This window comes from Asterias amurensis, chromosome 5 (genome assembly GCF_032118995.1).
Source record: "Asterias amurensis chromosome 5, ASM3211899v1".
NCBI lineage: Eukaryota > Metazoa > Echinodermata > Asteroidea > Forcipulatida > Asteriidae > Asterias > Asterias amurensis.
In genome coordinates, this window is record NC_092652.1 from 17,175,776 (window position 1) to 17,195,185 (window position 19,410).

Genomic DNA, 19,410 nt, shown 5'->3' on the forward strand with positions numbered 1-19,410 from the left:
TGGGCCAGAATTTATTTTACAAGACAGAATCTTAATAAGAAAGAGTTTTCTACAAAGTTGAAACAAGTATATTGTAAAGTAGGATTTGAAACTTTGCATGGGATGGTGGAAATAAGACTAGAGTAACTATATGGTTTGAGCATGAGCAAGGAATTTGTGGTAAACAATTGTTATTTGAACAGTCACTGAGTGATTCCTTCTTAAATATGGGTTTAAGTTTAATTTGATACTCAACTGAACTGATTGATCAGATTCAGATTTAACATTTGAACGGATCATTATTCTAAATTCTATCTAGTCACAAACATTTTACTCGCTCTCGCCACAGATTAGTTTTGTTTCATTGATTTCGTTATCATAACGAGGAAGCAAAACTAATCTGTGGCGAGTATGGACCCCATAACTTATGGGTCCATACTCGACAAGCTTTGCTTTTTATGGGCCCCCTAGTCCAACTCCATTTTTGGTTTTGGTTTTCGTAACTTATATTTTGCATTTGCTTGTAAATGTTGAATTTATTAGTATTTACTTCATGTGTTATCATTATTCAATTGGCTTATAAAACATACTTGTTTATTCACTCCTAATTGTTTTGTTTATTTGTTTGGTCTTGTTGGAAATAAAGTGAAGTGAATTGAATAAATCTCCAATTGAATACATCTCCATCCGTACTCTTTGATAGATTCATCAATGGTGCACACAGGCACTTACGAGTGCCAATCAATCAATGAACAACAAAAACGCCCGCCCCATTTTCGCAATAACATTCCAGCGTAGCCTGTTCCCCTCCAATCGCTTCCTATCCGCTTGAATAAAACACTTTAGACGTCTAGGTGTAATACCCATCGTACGCTGCCGAAACAATGACGTCATTGGGAAATTTCCTTGGCCATCTTTGCACTACGTAATGCTACAGGAATAAAGAATAGCGTCATCTTCAACGAACGTGGTTGAACAATCGGGAAGGAGGGAGAAACGGAGATTTTCAAGAACGGTAAGATGACAGACAGTCGAAAATAGTTATTCTGAAGGATATTTTGATATCTTGGGAAGAGGAGGGTGGGTAGAATGGATGAAATGAACGCTTCTGAAGTAGTTGTTTTAGAGGAAATGTTCAGCGTTGAATTCGCAGGCTTGTGCACTTACGTGCATGGGGCCTATGTCACTGTGTGTGGGGTTGTGTGGTTTTTCCTTCTTTCAACATCAAGTCAAGTAACACTAGAGAACAACATCCTGTTTTAAATGATCTAACCTTAAATTTAGGCATCTTTCTTCTGTCTATTGATAGGGCCTAATATATGGGTTTGAGTGAGGAAGTCATGCCATGGGTAGGGGTACGTGAAACTACACCAACTCAGTAAAAATAAAATTGTTTAATTCCTTCTTGTTGTTGACTGATTTGTTAATAATAATGAATTGTTAGGACAACTTTCCGTATGGCGCCACCACCTTTTCACTCATTTTTACAAAAAGGGATATCTCATTGAGGTATTATTAGATACGATATTATTTCTTATCGAATGAAAAAGTGGTGGCGCCATACGGAAATTTTTCCAATTGTTATCTTATCATCGGCCTTATCTAGCATTGTCTAGGTGCTGTAACGTAGTCCTTTTCCTTCAAAATATTTCCTCAACGGAGTTTTGAGTGTTATGAAAGGATTCATCTATAGAGTAAGAGTTAGACCATCTCTTTCGAGAAACTATAATGGGGTCACACTAAATACTGACAACTCACGACCCCTTGCAACAACTCACGACAACAATTTTAAATGCACTTCAATTGAAACATAAATAGACCTTTAAATATATGCGCAAGAGTCGGAAGTCATATGCACCTAAATCACTTTCAAACTGTTGAAAAAATTGTGTTTTTAATTGGTAAAAAAAAATGTTTTTTTACCCGAATTTAGTACCGAACGGAACTTTCGACATACTGGGACGATTCCATTACACCACAGGGGTGATACAATGCAAGATGATTATTTACCATTTTATATGCCAAAAAATGTGTATGTTGAAAAAATATTATTATATTTAAATCTCCCCTTGTAACTTCAAATTCCAGAGTGGCGGCTTAGTTACTTACAAGAAATGAAAATACAGCGGCTAAAACCTAAAAGAAAAAAATACAACTCGGCCCTCAGAAATTACAACATGCGGCCAAAAAGTGGGATACCTGTAGGGGGAAAAGGAGAGCAAAACAAAACACAACATTTTTAAGCCATTTTATTAGTGCTTTTTCTGCATCTGCACCTACCGTACTCTCTGGATCTTTCATGTCTACAAAAGAGCCACAGAGCCTGAGCTTCCTGCAGGCATGATTTGTACACAGCTCAATCAGAAGAAAACATAAAATTTTATATTTTATGGAGATTGGATTGCACTGACTAATTCTTTACAACTTTTGATATGATGAAAGGGGCCACATCTCATTACTTGTCCAGCTCTTACTTTCACAACTCTTTGATTTATGGGGAATTGATGACACAAAATGTCAACTTTCCCATGTGACCAGTGCAGTATACCTTACCCAAAGAATGTACAAGGTCACACTTATTGTGAACAAAGTTCACATGGTCTATAGAACCATTGCACATTGCGCAGCCTGCATGCACCCGCGCCACCTGTCCGCCATATTGGGGTAAAGGGGGTAGAGTAAAATGTGCACAAAAGAAGGTACACATGTTACGCACTAAATACACGTGTAAACACGCGTACCATCCTGGCGGGCAGGAGACTCTTGTATGCGCGCTGCGTGTTTTTGTGCAACTTAGGGTCTACAGGGCCTACATGTTCATGTATATTGAACTCCACAAACTCTGCCAAATAATGCATGAGATGGATTTTTTTCTGTATGAAAATTTGCTTAGCGTTAAGTAGCGCTATGAATTGGGCCCCTGAAATGAAAGCTTTGAAGTAATAGTTTGTTATTTTTGTTGTGTGTTTATAGACTGGATTTGGATCAGTTGATTGTACTTGGTGGTGTGCAGAAGATACTAAATCATGATGGGAGACAGTGGAAAGCCCTTTGCTTGCACTGAGCTTGGATGCAATCAGGTTTGTACAAATTCACTTCCAGCCATTTAATCTTGAGTTCACTAAACACGGATCTCGCCATCAGGGAGACCTCTTTGCACTGGTGGTCATCATTTGTGGCTACCGTCTGCCTTGTTGTTAATTTATAAGGGAATAAAAGGGTAGCGACTAGGTCTTAAATGGTCGTTTAAAGCCAGCAGGGTCGTGGCTGTGTGATAAAGGCCCGACCCTTGGGCAAGGGCCTTTATCCCACGGCCACAGCCTCGCAAGGTTTCAAACAGCAGTTCAAGAATGAGTCACTACTCTTTTATTCCCATTCATAAATGTCATTTTGGTTAAAAGGCATAATAAAGTAGGACACTCCGTAAAATTATCTGTTTCCCGACATCTTGCCCTGTACGTGCAGTTGTGGGCGTAATGCATCCTCATATCCATGGGCTTAAATGGCTCGGCAAGATCGATCACCCCTGAGAACAAAGTTGTGGGCTACCCGCACAAGCGTGTCTGAAAACAATTGGATATAAACAGCTCCTGCTGGTCGTAATCAACTGTGCTATAGGAATACATGTAGGGCTCATACTTTTAAAATGTAGCTCCACATAATTCGCAAAACAAAATACTCAGCATTTTGATACATCTCTTGGGGTGTGATGAAGCGCCTAAGAACCCAGCCGTCGATTTCACAAAACTCTTCCTAACTTATGACTAATCTTAGGACTTAGGACGAGTCCCAACCCTACACTGTAGCATGCAGACCTTAAGAATAATCCTAAGTTAGGAAGAGTTACTCGTCCTAACTTGAGTTAAGGCGAGTCCCAACTCTTTGTGAAATCAACGGCAGTAGTAGTACATCTGTTTTATGCTAATTTGTTTATTTTTGTAGCGCTTTGTGAATGAAGACCACTTGGAAGTGCACAGGCGGAAACATGAAATGTCTCTTGGGTTACGAGACTTCAAATCGTTGGACACGCCCGTTATTGGTAGGTATACTTAAAGGATTTGGCTACTTTTTCAAAATGACCATAGATTTACATTAAACTTACATGGTTTGAAGATAATGATAGTGGAAAACTTCCCTTCAAATATTACTTACTGAGGTGCTGTAGTTTTTGAGAAATGAGTAAAACAATGTCATGAAAATACGTTTGTAAATGCTTAAAATAATTTTTATGACATTGTTTCACTCATTTCCCAAAAACTACAGCACCTCAGTACGTAATATTTTCAGGGAAGCTTTCTACCATCATTATCTTCAAACCCTGTAAGTTTACTGTCAATCTGTGGACATTGCGTTTTTTGTCCTACAAAAAGTACATAGACCCTTAAAAGGGATATGCCCTTGGTTTTTGGAACAATCAATTGTTTTAATCCTATATAAATGTAATATTAAGGGAATCAATGTGTGGTGAAGAGGTTTTCAATAGTAGTTTAAACCCGCCGGGTTTTACTTTTTGACAAAAAGTGTTGATGTTGTTTGACCGAAAAGGTATTTATGAATGGGAATCAAAATGTGTTGAATCGGTTTTCAACAAGTGGTTTAAACCCGCCAAGGCCTGATTCTTGATAATTTACCTCGACTTTGCCCCGGTAAAATTATCAAGAACCAGACCTCAGCGAGTTTAAACCACTAGTTGAAAGCTTCTTCACCAAACATTGTTTCCTTTATTCTTGATATCCAATAATGTTTCTTTAACAGCAGATCAAACTCCAACGCCAACTCGCTTCCTGAAGAACTGCGAAGAGGTGGGTCTCTTCAACGAGCCTCACAATCCGTTTGATGCGATGTTTCGAAAGGCAAGTGAACATGGGGTAAGTGATCTTCAGGGAACCAGTGCGAGCTTCACTCGAGTATCATTGCAGAATTCCTTTATTGCAGCAGGTTTTATTATTTCCGTGAATAAAATCAAGATAAATATTTTGATAGTGTCGAAGTAACGGCTTTTTGAGGCGGACTTGTCGTGTAGTTACTTTAACTAGTCGCTACAACACTGTAAGGTTTGAATAAATTTGTGTGTATACACCCAAACCAAACGGTACACTCCTATCACGTCCACCATACCTCAAAAAGGCTTGTTTGGTCTTTGGGTAGGTGTAGTGGTTAAGTCGGTGTTTCCTTGGGTTCACAGCTAAAATTAAAGGAACACGTTGCCTTGGATCGGTCGAGTTGGTCGTTGAAAAGCATTTGTAACCATTTCTTATAAAATGCATATTGGTAGAAAGGTGCAGTAAAAGTAGAATACCCTGTACAATGATCAACACAAACATGCCTCAAAATTGCACGGTTTTCTGGTTAACCTCATTGACTAACATGGTCGGCCATTTATGGGAGTCAAATTTTTTTGACTCCCATAAATGGCAGACCGTGTTAGTTCACAAAGTAAAAGGAAAACCACGCAATTTCGAGGCAAACTTGTGTGGATAGTTGTATTCTACTTTCAAAACATCTTTCCAATCATATGCATTTTATAACAAACAATTACAAATGCTTTTTATAGACCAACTCATCCGATCCAAGGGCGCTGTTCCACGGCGACCAGGATACATGCAACAATCTGTCTGTCGCTTTTGTCTTGTTTTCCTATTTATTACGTTTTGGATGGAGAAACTTTTCTGGTCAGTATGTTCATTTACAACTTGACAACCCTCTGGATCTGGATTGGAGTAGTTTGTAGCTTCCTGGCAGCTCCAGGATTAAATGCTGTTTGCTATGGATTACCAGACCCATCGCATAGACTGATTCAATATGGCCGCCATGACCTACTACATCTTGCCGATGAGTCTCTCTCGAAGATTAAACCTACCAATCTGCAAGACTGGGTCCCCTTGAAAGGGGATGAACCACCAATACATAAACATCGTCGAGGCAGGAGAGGGGGAATACGACAACGGGTACGGAAGAGGGGTCTTCGTCCACCGCTACCTGCCATTACGCTCAGCAATGCCAGATCGATCAATAACAAAATGGATGAACTACGGGGTAACGTGAGGTATGAAAACGAATATCGCAACTCTGGGATAATTTGCATTACAGAAACATGGCTAGATAAAGACACCCCTACTAACCTGATCGACATTCCTGGTTTTGTTGCGGTTAGACAGGATCGATCCTACTAGGATACATGTAAAACTAAAGGTGGAGGCTTGTGTGTTTACATCAACAAACTATGGTGCAATAACTTTACGGTGAGATCGTCATTCTGTAGTGCAAATATCGAACTTCTTTGCATTTCATTCCGCCCATTCTACCTCCCGCGAGAATTTCCACAAGTTCATGTTTGTCTGGTATACGTGCCCCCTGATGCAGATGCAGAACAAGCAGCAAACGTGATACATGATCAGGTACAGCAGTTGGAAAATCAATCTCCACTTTCACCAACAATTGTTTTGGGAGATCTTAATCATTGTCTCCTTGATCGGTGCTTACCACATTACCACCAATTCATCGATAGACCAACACGAGGGGAAAACATTTTAGATCGGTGCTATTGTTCAATACAGGAAGCATATAAAGCAGTTATACGACCAAGTCTTGGTAACTCGGATCACCAGGTTATTCATCTACTGCCAAAGTACAAGCAGCAACTGAAAAGGGAAAAGCAGATTAAGAGAACAGTTCAACTGTGGAACACCGAATCTGTGGACAGACTCCAAACGGCCTTTGAAATCACTGACTGGGATGTACTTTTGAGTTCAGGTGGAGATATCAACAAACAAACTGATGTGGTAAATTGCTATGTCCGTTTTTGCGAAAGTCAGCACATGGCAACGAAAACTATTACAGAATACCCCAACAATAAGGCTTGGCTGACCAAGGAAGCCAAACTTATTCTGCAAGAAAGAAAACAAGCACACAGAGCTGGGGATCATGCAAAGGTTAAGGATCTTAATCGGATCTTTAGACGAGAGGTTAGACTTGCCAAAGTAAAATATCGTCAAAAACTTGAACACTGCTTCCAAAACAATAACCCTAAAGGAGCATGGAGGTGCTTGGAAATGATAACAGACTATAAAACGCCAAAGAATAAGGGGTTTCAAAATATTGATGATTCAAAACAGAAAGCTGACGACTTAAACGAGTTCTATTGCAGATTCGACAATATCGACATGTCGACTACACTTGATCTGATTAGCGATGATTTACGCTAAATGGAGGACACGTCAATTTCGATAGAGGAGAGGGAAGTCGTCAAACAGTTCAAATTAATCAACCCAAATAAAGCTACTGGACCTGATGAAATACGGGGAAGAACTCTCAAATGCTGTGCACGACAACTCGCAACTCCATATAGAGAGTTGTTTCAGATGTCAGTTGATCAACAAGCATTGCCACTATGCTGGAAAACAGCCATCATAACACCAGTCGCTAAAAAACCACATGCGTCGGAGAACAACGACTACCGCCCTGTAGCAATTACATCTGTGGTGATGAAATGCTTGGAGAAGATTATTCTACATAACCTCAACCAGCCTATTCAGGAGAAACTCGGCATCTACCAGTTTGCATACCAGCCAAATAAATCAGTCCAGGATGCTGTTCTGAGTTTCACGCACGAAATTTACCAACATTTGGACAAACAACAGTGCTATGCAAGGGCTCTGTTTATTGACTTCTCATCGGCTTTCAACACGATGCAACCAACTTTGTTACTGGAGAAACTCAAACACTTAGGCGTAAAACCATCTTTAATTCTCTGGATAAGGGACTTTCTCTCAGCAAGAGTCCAAAAGGTTAAAGTAAACAACATTCTTTCCGACTCTATAGTTTGTAACACTGGTTCACCTCGGGCTGTGTCATTTCACCCATATTGTTTATCATTTACACAAATGAATGTACATCCAACCTCAGTTCAGTGAAAATTTTCAAATATGCCGATGACACAGTTATTCTTGGACTCATAAACAACCAGCAGGAGGGGGAATATAGGAAAGCGATACAGAACTTTAGCCAGTGGTGTAATGATAACTATCTCATTCTGAATCCTCAAAAAACAAAAGAGATTGTGTTTGATTTCAGGCATATTAAGAGAGGTGAACCTTCAGCCAATAGTATTAGCCTCATTGGACAGGATATTGACATTGTGCAAAACTACAAATACCTGGGTACAATAATCGACAATCAATTGAATTGGAGTAACCATTGCTCAGCGCTCATCACAAAGGGCTGTCGGTTAATGTATTTTTTGCGTAAATTGAATTATTTTCATGTAGACAAGGAAATTATGATTCTGTTTTACTCATCTGTTATTGAAAGTGCTATTACTCATGATTGTTTGGTTTGGTACAATGGAGCAAGAAAACAAGATACTGGTAAAATGAAGCGGGTTGTGAAACAAGCATCAAAAATCCTAGGGATAGACATCGATCTTGATGAAATTTGCAAAGATAAGGTTCAATCTAAAACAGAGGCAGTTGTATGTAACACCAACCATCCATTAAACAAATTCTTCATCAAACTTAGAAGTGGTAGGAGATGGCAGTCACTTAGGTGCAAAACAAACAGGTACCTCAACTCCTTCATCCCATACTCCGTCCGTCTCCTCAACCGTGTTTAACTACTTTGTTTACTTTCTGCTTAGATGTAGTTTTCAGTATAATTAAATTGTGGTTTATTAGAAATGTGGTTTTCTGATTAATTAATAATTCCAGTAGTTTATATATGATTGTGTGTTTTTTATTTTTCTTTCTGTATTGCGTGTATTCAAACAGAGTTTCCTACATAGTGGGACAAATAAAAATTGAATTGAATTGAATTGAACAGGCTCCTTTAATGAATTGATTAGAATGAAGTGAAATAAACCATCCCGAGTCATTGTTGAGCACAACCTACATTTTTTTATCCCACACAGGGTCCTGATTCCATTGGGACCTCCTCGTCAAAAACCCCGCAAGAGGAATCACTAGAGATCGAGTTAACTGACTCCCCCGATAACACAATGGAAGAATCGGCCCAGCAGGCGGTCTCCTCTACGACCACAGAGGACACACACCAGTTGGAAGAGACCATCGGCACGGAGGAATTGTCTGAAGATAACATGGTCTCTGTGGAGGTGGAGGTATCTAATGCCACTCCAGCTTCGCAGACGGTCGTGCCCATCAGCTTGCAGGGAACTCCAGTAACTGTTAGCGGGAATACACTGACCAGACTCTCAAACAAGTAATGCTAACTAGAGGAAAGGGAAATGACCAAAGTAACTTTGTAATGTACTGACGATGACTAGAGCAAACTATTTGAAACGCTGAGACCAACTAAAGAACTCACTCTGCGGATAACGATCCTATAAGCTAAAGTAGTAGTCCCAGCCAACTTTCTATACCATCTGCCTGGGTAGTAGTTACAAATCATGGCAGTTCTTCTCAGAACTGAGAAGTCTCCCGAACACCCGATAAATCCGATAAACAGAAAGACAGTTCTCCAAAGAACAATCTCTACCTGGCAAGTAGATACACACATGGTTTGACCGCAAACCAAATATATATTGACACCTCACCGTGCAATGCCTCAAATCATATCTACTCATTTTTCAAAAGAAGGAGTCCCTGTGTTAGTGGAGAACCTAATATTACAAGTCTCTAACCTCACATCAAAATCTTCCTAATTGCCATTCCTTCTGATTCCCCTTTCCATTGCAAAACTTTTCAATATCTATTATCAAAGAAGTACATCACAATATTCATTTGATCATTTCCCTTACTCTTATATTAAACTCCACAGTTGCAATTGAGCTATATTATTAAAGGTGCACATTCTCTGTGGACTTTGCGCTTTGGGCTGTATAGAGCATTTTTATATCAATTTCGTATGGTTGGGAAAGGGCGTTTAAAATTTCATGACAGAAAGTAGTCCACTATTTGGTTCGTCCAAATTTTTGAATCAACCAAATGTTGGACACTGCTTGTTCACCCTTACTCTGATGTTTTTATGTTCTTACTGTATACTCAGTACTTAAAGCCATTGGACCTTTTCGGTAAACAGTGTTGTCCAAGGCCAACACTTTGATTACTACAACTTCTATATAAAATAACAAACCTGTGAAAATTTAGGCTCAATCGGTCATCGGAGTCGGGAGAAAACAACGGGAAAACCCCACCCTCGTTTCTGCGCGTTTCGCCGTGTCATGACATGTGTTAAAAATAAATCCGTACTTCTCGTTAACGAGAATTTATATTGTTATGCTGTTTTCTCAAAAAGTAAAGCATTTCATGAACTAATATTTCAAGAGATGTCTTTCACCATTGCCTTCTGTAAACCCTGTAAGTTATTTGTAAATCTGTGAACTTTTATTTTTTTTTCTGAACCGAAAGGGTCCAATGGCTTTAACTGCTCAAGCTCATGTGTTTCAGTTCAGCATAGTGTGAGAGTCCCAGTTGTACTCATTAGCAAGACACTTGGCCATTATTGCTGCGTCCTTCTGACATGACTCAAAGCCGCAAGTCCCGTGTGATGTGTAATGCACGTGAAAGAACACAGTGCACAGATCATGAAGAGACGGGGCTCACCCAGTGTTCCTTGTCAGGTTGGTAGCATATTGCGCCACAGCACCTTGTGAACCATTACATGGTGCTGTAAAGGTCCTATATTTTGATCTCATTATTAGTAACATTAACATTTCTTCTGTTGTATTACAGCTACAGAGGTCAAGCCCTTGGTATTTGCCAAAGCTTTGCCACGCCGATCCTGCTGCGCTTACCGAATGGTCAAACTATCCCTGTTGTACCGCCCTCGGTTGCCAATCCATCGGCACCCATTCCAGTCGCCATGTCGGCAGTGCCACAGGTCTCCGTGATGGTCACAAAGCCCGTCGAGGCACCTCCACTGGACTCCAACCTTGTGAAACAGGTAACTAAAATCTCATCAAATACCCATGGTGGGATATAATTAGTGAGATACAGAATTGGTGGAGCTGACAAGAAAAGTCACAAACAGTGTTTATGTTTTATGTGACCAACCATGAGTTACATGGGGGGGACAGGGAATGTATATTGTCATGTTACGATAGGGTGGCCCAAGCATTTTGGCCGGGATTGTAGACTTGAAAGGTACAAGCTCAAATGGTAATGGGACCTTGGTTTTATAGACAAAAACCATGGGTCTGAGACCAAGCCCCTGAAAGTTTAGTAATCTACACCATTATGCAAACAGTAGATTCTGACAACAGAAAGAAAACTGACAAAAAATGAACTAAGTCAACCACTTTTGATACCAACGCTTTTCTTAAAGGATTTGAGTACCTTTTCAAAATGTCTATAGATTTACATTAAACTTACAGGGTTTGAAGATAAAAATAGTGGAAAGCTTCCCTTCAAATATTACTTACTGAACTGCTGTAGTTTTTGAGAAATGAGTAAAACAATGTCATGAAAATTCGTTTGCAATGGCTTAAAATAGTTTTGGTCTCAGACGAAAATTATTTTCATGACATTGTTTTACTCATTAACCAAAAACTCAGCACCTCAGCACGTAATATTTTCAGGGAAGCTTTCTACTACCATTGTCTTCAAACTTTGTAAGTGTAAATCTGTGGACATTGTTTTTTTTTGCCCAACAAAAGTTACATAACATCCTTTCAGATGTGGATAAAACCCAAGGCAAAAATCCCAGAGGGGATTCAATCTGATTATGATGAATTCTGTTTTATCTTTTACCCTGACAGAAACTGAAGAACACCCTCCTGACGTGCCAGTCCCAGGGTAACATGGGTGTGATGACGCAAGCTGTTGATGTGGTCACCAGGCAACAGGCTGGAGTGTTGACTCGAGATTCGCTGGCATCGTTGGGGGATCTCCAGGATCTATCACCAAACAGCCCTCTCAAGTATGTACACACATCTAACAAGAAGTTGTGTTCATCTTTTCCTTGACCGAAATGTTACAAACATTAGGTGACAGATCCTTTTCTATGGAATGAACTGCCATCTGACATTCAACACTTGTAGCGCTGGCAAACTTCTTTGCTAAGCAAGAACTAAGTGGAGCACCAGCCACACCAATGTAAACTTAATGTAATTTTGGCTGGTAACCTGTTTCTGTTGAGCAATACTTTCTGTGCTTAGCAAGTTTTTGTGCTTAGCATGCTTTCCCCTTCTTGCTGTTTGTTTGGTTTTCCCCCAGAGGATTACTCTTGGCTACTTTTTTTTCTTTTTCTGCAGCAGTAAGAGGAAACGTCGTAGTTCTGACATGAGCACAGACGAGAAGAGAGAGCGCTTCCTGGAGAGAAATCGAGCCGCTGCAACGCGGTGCCGAAACAAACGCAAAGTGTGGATTAGCAGTCTGGAGCAGAAAGCGGATGACTTAAACAGCACTAACAACGTACTGAGTGTAAGTGTATTCAGTCCTTAGCAGGTTTAGATCAATGTGCTTTACAGCATTACTCCCGCGATGGCATGGCCAGGCGGTTAAAGTCACTGGGGTGGATTTCACAAAGAGTTAGGACTAGTCTTATCTCGAATTAGGACGAGTTACTAGTCCTAACTTAGGACTAGCTGTACTTTTTTGATATCTCTTAGGACTAGTCCTAACTCTTTGTGAAATCGACCCCTGGACAATTTTGGTAATTGTCAAAGACCTATTTGAGATATGGCGAACACAATGCTACAAACGAAATAGTACACTCCTATCACATCCGCCATACCTCAAAAAGGCTTATTGGGTTCTTGGCTAGGTGTAGTGATTAATTCTGAGTTTCCTTGGGTTCACAACTAAAATTGATACATTAAAGACCCTGGACACTATTGATAATTGTCAAAGACCAGTCTTCTCACTTGGTGTATCTCAACATACGCACAAAATAAAATACCTTTGAAAATTTGAACTCAATTGGTCGGCGAAGTTGCGAGATAATAGTGGAAGAAAAAACACCCTTGTCACACGAAGTTGTGTGCTTTCAGATGCTTGATTTCGAGACCTCAAAATCTAATTCTGAGGTCTCAAAATCAAATTTGTTGAAAATTTAATTTGTAACTCGAAAACATGACTTCAGAGGGAGCTGTTTCTCACAATGTTTTATACTATCAACAGCTCTCCATTGCTTTTTGTGCTAACAATTATTTTGAGTAATTACCAATAGTGTCCACTGCGTTTAAAAGTGCTCTGAAGACCATTCCAACTTATTTCAATTCCCTGAGGCCATGCAACGCCAAGCTGTCTAAACAGTGCTCGGGACTTAGTCCAACACAATGCTGTCTCAGGCCTGGCATGTTCCCATATTATACACCTGGGTGAAGAGATGCAATTATGGTGAAGTGCCTTTGCCAAAAGAGACAAGTGTCTTGACCGGGAAACGAACTTGCACTCTTTTTCTATTTTTGTTTTTACCCATACACCGATGTGTGTGTTAGCACTGTATACTCGGTACTTTCCCCGAGTCCTGTGAAAAAAAATATCAGAGGCATATTGCTCAGGTGGGATGCAAACCCACGACCCTTGCAATTCTAGGGCAGTGTCTTACCAACTAGACTACTGAGATTGCCCGGTAGCTAGAGGCATTTTGATCCTATGTTTTGGCAGTGGGTACCGCAACAATATCTAATAGGTGTTAAATTTGCATCACTTATGAAGTCAACAATTTTGGGCACAGCCTTTGATTTAAATTTTGCAAAAGACGTCAATCCTTAATACTTCCTGTATTTCCCCACCCCTTTCTATAGTCTGAGGTGACAAAACTACGAGAGGAAGTAGCCCAACTGAAGCAGCTTCTACTGGCCCATAATGATTGCCCGGTCACCATCATGCAAAGACAAACTCACGCTAGCATCCTAGCAGGTAAGTTAACAACCTCAAAACTCAACTCATGTGGTTTGCCAACAATTCGCTTACTCTGGTCCAGCGGTTAAGACTGCAGAATTTGTTATCACAAGGTTGATGGTTTGATTCCTACATTTCCCAATGACTTGAATAAGTATTGTCTCCTAGTTGAATCAAAATTTTCTCGATTTGTGCAATGCGTAATCAAAGATGTTAAACCATTGATTTTGTGAGAGAGATTGGCTGTTGCCAGCTTGGTGTTTATATATTGTGGGAGTTTGCCGTTTTCCCTTAGCGTGAAGATCATCAAAACAAACAAACAACCAAACAAACAAACTCATTACTAACCACTTCATAGACCTTAGAGTAAATACTCGGTACGCGCACATTAGGCGTGGATTGAGGTGCATGCTGGTCTAGTTAGCGATTCATTTTGATTGCTAGCTAGACCAGCATGCACCTCATTCAACAGTGTATTTGTGAAACGGTCGGTGTTGAATGACCTATATACTAAATGTTATTCTGGACCTGCATTCGGCAGACGGTTTATTACAACCAGAACAGTTCCAGAGCGCCCTCAATGATTTATTGACATCTGAACTGCTGACGTAAAAAATCTAACTTGTGTGTCGGCTTTTGTTTTCGGTTATTTGTTATTCAATATTCAAATAAGGCACTGTCATTATCCTCTCTGTCTGCTGCCTCAACCAGACTCATTGTACGACCGTTGTACCATATGGCGACTATGGCGACTGTGCATTTTCCAAAGAGTTATATGTAAGAACTAGAGAGCGCACTGGCCTATATACGCTCCCCGTATGCGCGCAGGCGGCCATTTTCTAAGTTGAACAAACAGGCATTGCTTAGCGTGTGTTAGTGCAGCCATTTTGTAAGTTGACAAAACAGCATCGCATCAGCCTTCAATAAACACAAACTCCAACGTATTCTTCATATTCAACGCGCGTGCAGAATGGTGTTCGTGTCTCCTTGCGGTCCCGTCGTGTTTGTACAAGAAGCATCACCAGTACGCCCTCTAGTTCTTATATATAACTCTATGGCATTTTCTCACATAGACCAGTCTTATGGAACAAGCTACCCAACGACCTCGGACACATTTCAGACTCATATTAAGAAACTTCTGTTTACTATCATTCCTGTATTGGTGTAATTTCAGAGAGCATTTGTTTACTTTTGTAAGATCTTTTCTGTAGCACCTTGAGTAATTTTGTATTAGAAAGTAACAATTTTATTTATTTTTATTATTATTTTTATTATAAAAACTTGTCTTTGAACCAGCTGCTGTGCAGAATCAATCTGCCAATGAGGACATAGCGCAAACCTCCACGTCCAATCAGCATCAAGCAGAGGATGACGGCCAACAGCTCCCAAGGTGACGTGACCACGCCCACTTACAGTGAATCACCCTCAACCCCCCTCAAGAGGGATTCACCCATTGGCTGAGCTCTTCGTGACCTTTGACATCACATCATGCATAGTGTGAAGTTTTTTTTATACAATGTCATAGTTATTTATATATATATATATATCAGTATACATAAATAATTTTTTTTTAAAGTTCAATCAAACTAGCAAATGATTAGTTTGTAAATGGCTTACTGAAAAACCATGTGGATTTTCAGTCACCCAAAATCTGTTTAATTCTTCCCAGAATTATTATTAAGATAATTTTTAAAGGACGGGTACAGCATTGATCTTTAGAATCGTTCAATGCATTGCGTTTCTAAGGGTAACTCCTGGGGGCAGCATAATGTGCATTCTTGGAAACATGCGAAGCCCAGGAATCTCTGAACCATAATGATAACAATAGTGGGTTCTTATAATAATACATGTAGTACCGAATTCGTCACTCGGTGACACTTATGGCCTTCCAACATGATAATCACTGGTCACATGTCCATTTATTTTTTTATTCCTCAAACCATCTCGCCTCCTTTTGGAGTATACAGCCTGTGCTGCAAAGTATGTAGCACACCAAGCTCATTCAATTGCAAGAACCATCTCTGCCCCAACAGGTACCAATTTACCCCTCGGTAAAGAGGAGCAAGTATAACTAAGAGCAAGTTCGAGTGGGCACATTTTAGTCAACTACCGATCACTCGGGCGACGCGTTTTGAAGTATAGTCAACCATCGGTACCAAAACTCCTTTGCCTTCCGCGTTTTCGTTTTAGTGTCACTGGTTCCCCTCTACACTTAGCACATGTTAGCATGGAACAGGTTGTCGGGACCACGGAAGAAACCATGGTCATGAGGCTGGTTCCACGTGGTCCAGCACAGTAGTCAACCAATGGTCAACCAGCCTGGGTTGAGTCAAAATAGTCAACCTTTAGTTAACCATGGTGCACACTCGAACTTGCTCTATGTGTCTTGCTCACGGACACACTTTGTGACAGGTTTTCCTGTCCCTACCTGATTAAGTGGATTTTCCCTGGAACAATTCTCTGGGGTTTTTCCCCCCACATCTAAAGCTGAAACTTCCTTCCTTGTCTTATGTCCATGGTGTTCTTTGCTAGTATAGGGATTAAATTCACAAATGGAAATAAATTATAAATAAATAAATGTATAAAATAAATGAATAATTCAACTGCAGCAGTCTTGAGTTTTGTTCTGCCACAAAAAGTGAAAACAAACTAGTAAGGCTTGCTAAATGCCTAGCTATGGGTGCGTTCGATTAGCTTCCCTGGGTCGACCCTATGGTGCTCACTCGATGAGCCCGTGACAAGAGCTAAACGTCATGCTAAATGTCATGCACCTGAGGCCAGCCCCAAGTGACCCACTCCACAAGTAGGGCACTTGGGGCTGACCCGGGTGAGCCCCTGGAATGACGTCATAGCTATTTGAACGTACCGGAGGCAGACCGGGTCAACCTAGGGAGCTAATTGAACGCACCTAATGTAATCCAGCCAGAAGCTCCTCCCGAAAGTTGTGCAAGTCTTGTGAAAAAAATATTTTGTAACAGTGAAAGTTTTGAGGTTGAAACCATATTGTGTAGTTTCCTCAAAAGATTCCCCTGAAATTCAATTCAGGCATAGCAAAGAATGTAATGTTCTTATACATTGTATGTACAGTATTTAAAATATTATATCTAAAGGAAATATTCCTATGGTTCCTTAAACAGTTAGTGTCTTGTCAGTTTATTTTTTTAATATCTCATTCAAAGAAAATGTGTTTTAAGGGAAAAAATACATATTGTCTGAAGGGAAATGAGGGGACAATTTATATGTAATTGTAACAATGAACTGATCAATTTCAACTATTGGTCAATGCATTGAGGTGGCTTAATGGATCTGGAAAATTGAAGTTGAAGTTTTTCTTTTTAAATGTGTTTGGATTTATTTTGGACAGTGGAACGAAAGTGTGTTGATAAGTCTAGTCATTTATGAACAGATAGTGATTTGCTGTACATTTACGTCTGTAACATTTTGCCAAAATGAAATATAAACCTGTATAGTACATCTACACCAAATATTTTAGGTAAAAATAAATGGTTGTTTGGGGATATTAACACAATCTAGTGTTAATTCAATTTAATTTATTAGTTTGACTTTTTTAAACAATAATGAAGATTAATGTTTTTCTTTGTGAATAGTTGGTTATAAAAGTAGTTAGCTTTTGATACTTTTATCTTCTTAAATTTTTTTCAAAGAGTATTTTATCCACATTTTATTTTGTACATTTTGAAAACTAACTTTTGGTTTAAGCTTTGAGATTTCATATTATGCAAGTTTTCACTCGAGTATGGTCAGAAAATTCATGACTCTGTTAGGTGAAGTGCTTGTATCTGCTTTCGTCAATCTTTAGAAAGATGGAGCCGTGTTCTATGAGGAAATTAAGTCGTTCAGATTGTTTATTTGAAAACAAAATTCCAGAAATTAAACTGTACAAATTTCAGTTGTATCTGTATTTAGACCTGGATGTAAAAAGTGAAAAAAATAGCCAGCAAAATTGCAAAAACAAAAGTGAAGAAAGGGCCAATGTAGAAAATAAATTCTGCTCTTGGATCTATTTCTCAACCTATACTCGATCAAGTTTTATTTGCGTTTATTTATTTGTTTGTTGTCCCTTTGCGCTATGGACCTTTAAAGCCATTATACACTTTCGGTAAACAGTATTGTCCAAGTCCCACACTTCATGTATCACAACTTATATATAAATAACAAACCTGAGTAAATTTAAGCTCAATCGGTCATCGGAGTCGGGAGAAAATAACGGAAAACCCACTCTTGTTTCCGCGCGTTTCGCCGTGTCATGACATATGTGTTTAAAATAAATCCGTAATTCTCGCTATCAAGAATTGACATTGTTTTAATGTTTTCTCAAAAAGTAAAGCATTTCATGGAACAATATTTCAAGAGAAGTCTTTCACCATGACCTTCTGTAAACCTTGTAAATTATTAGTAAATCTGTGAACTTTTTCCTTTTTTTTGTACCGAAAGTGTATAATGGCTTTAATTATGGTGCGGCCATCTTAGTTTTCTCCCTTTCAGATCAATGTTACCAAACCGAGGCTGGAAGGGGAAAAATAGCGTGTCAAAACTGTTCAATTACAATACATTGACATTTGTGGGTGTCCAAATTTGAAACAGGGTGTCCTTTTTGCAGACACACCTTTGTGTTATACAGAACCCCTGTATATTTTTTTTATTATGTTAAACATCTTTGCCTTAGTGCTAAAATTTGGCATGTGAGAATTTGTTTTATCTTACCCCCTATTCATATTTGAATGTAGAATATTTGCCATTTTTTTTAAATAATGTTCAATTCTAGTGTGGTGAGCTCTTGTGATATCTTTCTCATCGTACAGGAGTCTAGAACAGAACCATTGAAACCTCCTGGTGACTTGTATTTAATCTTACAACTACTGAAGATTTCATCAAATTTATCATTTTCTGTCAGTGAACGTCTTATTTTCAAAATTAAATAAACTCATTTGATAAGATTTAATTTTGTTGTCCTTGATAATTTTTAAGAAATTGTATTTTTGTTTAAACTGTTGGTTTTAATAGATGTTAAATTTGCATCGGGGATCAAGAATATTAATTTTTGGTTTTTACCCATATACACCGATGTGTGTAGCACTGTATACTCAGTACTTTCCTGAGTCCTGTGAAAAAAATCACAGGCATTTTACTCGGGTGGGATTCGAACCCACGACCTTTGCAATTTGTGGGCTTGTTTGTGACAATGTATATGCCTCTCTTATTATTATGTTGGTAAATTGAACGTTGCTTTGTACGGTAAACCATTAAGCAGTCACCTTAATTCAAAATGAATTGATGAGTTTACTAGTCAGTATTTTAGTTTCTTTAGAGACCATGAAATCTTACAGTCGACTGTTGTTATAACATGTGTGTTGTTATAACATGGAGGTTGCTATACCTCCATGTTATAACAAGATCGCTGGGACTGGCCAAATTACCTCTTCACACAACAGGTAACACTGTTATTAAAAGATAATCAGAAAACCACATAACAAACCACATCAATGGAATCATACTAGAAACAAACTGAACAAAAATATGAAACAGACATTTTGTTTTTGTTTGTTTCAGAAACAACGATACTGTGTTAGCACGATGTTGACATTATTCAGGACGTCACCTTTGCGCGCGG

At 39.2% G+C, this 19,410-nt stretch overlaps 1 protein-coding gene across 3 annotated transcripts; it reads left to right on the forward strand.

Moving 5' to 3' along the window:
- The first annotated feature begins 903 nt into the window (after window positions 1–903).
- On the forward strand, window positions 904–17,814 carry LOC139937477 (cyclic AMP-dependent transcription factor ATF-2-like). Of its 3 annotated transcripts, none has more exons than XM_071932629.1 (10): window positions 904–994; window positions 2,953–3,059; window positions 3,922–4,018; window positions 4,735–4,847; window positions 8,885–9,192; window positions 10,665–10,875; window positions 11,690–11,850; window positions 12,185–12,353; window positions 13,682–13,796; window positions 15,075–17,814. In XM_071932629.1, the coding sequence occupies exons 2-10, from the start codon at window positions 3,006–3,008 to the stop codon at window positions 15,170–15,172; spliced, it is 1,326 nt and encodes a 441-aa protein (XP_071788730.1). In that variant the 5' UTR covers window positions 904–994; window positions 2,953–3,005; the 3' UTR covers window positions 15,173–17,814. The 3 variants fall into 3 exon arrangements, with proteins under 3 accessions (XP_071788730.1, XP_071788732.1, XP_071788731.1); XM_071932631.1 differs by having other exon boundaries at window positions 12,188–12,353; XM_071932630.1 differs by having other exon boundaries at window positions 4,738–4,847.
- Window positions 17,815–19,410: the final 1,596 nt, after the last annotated feature.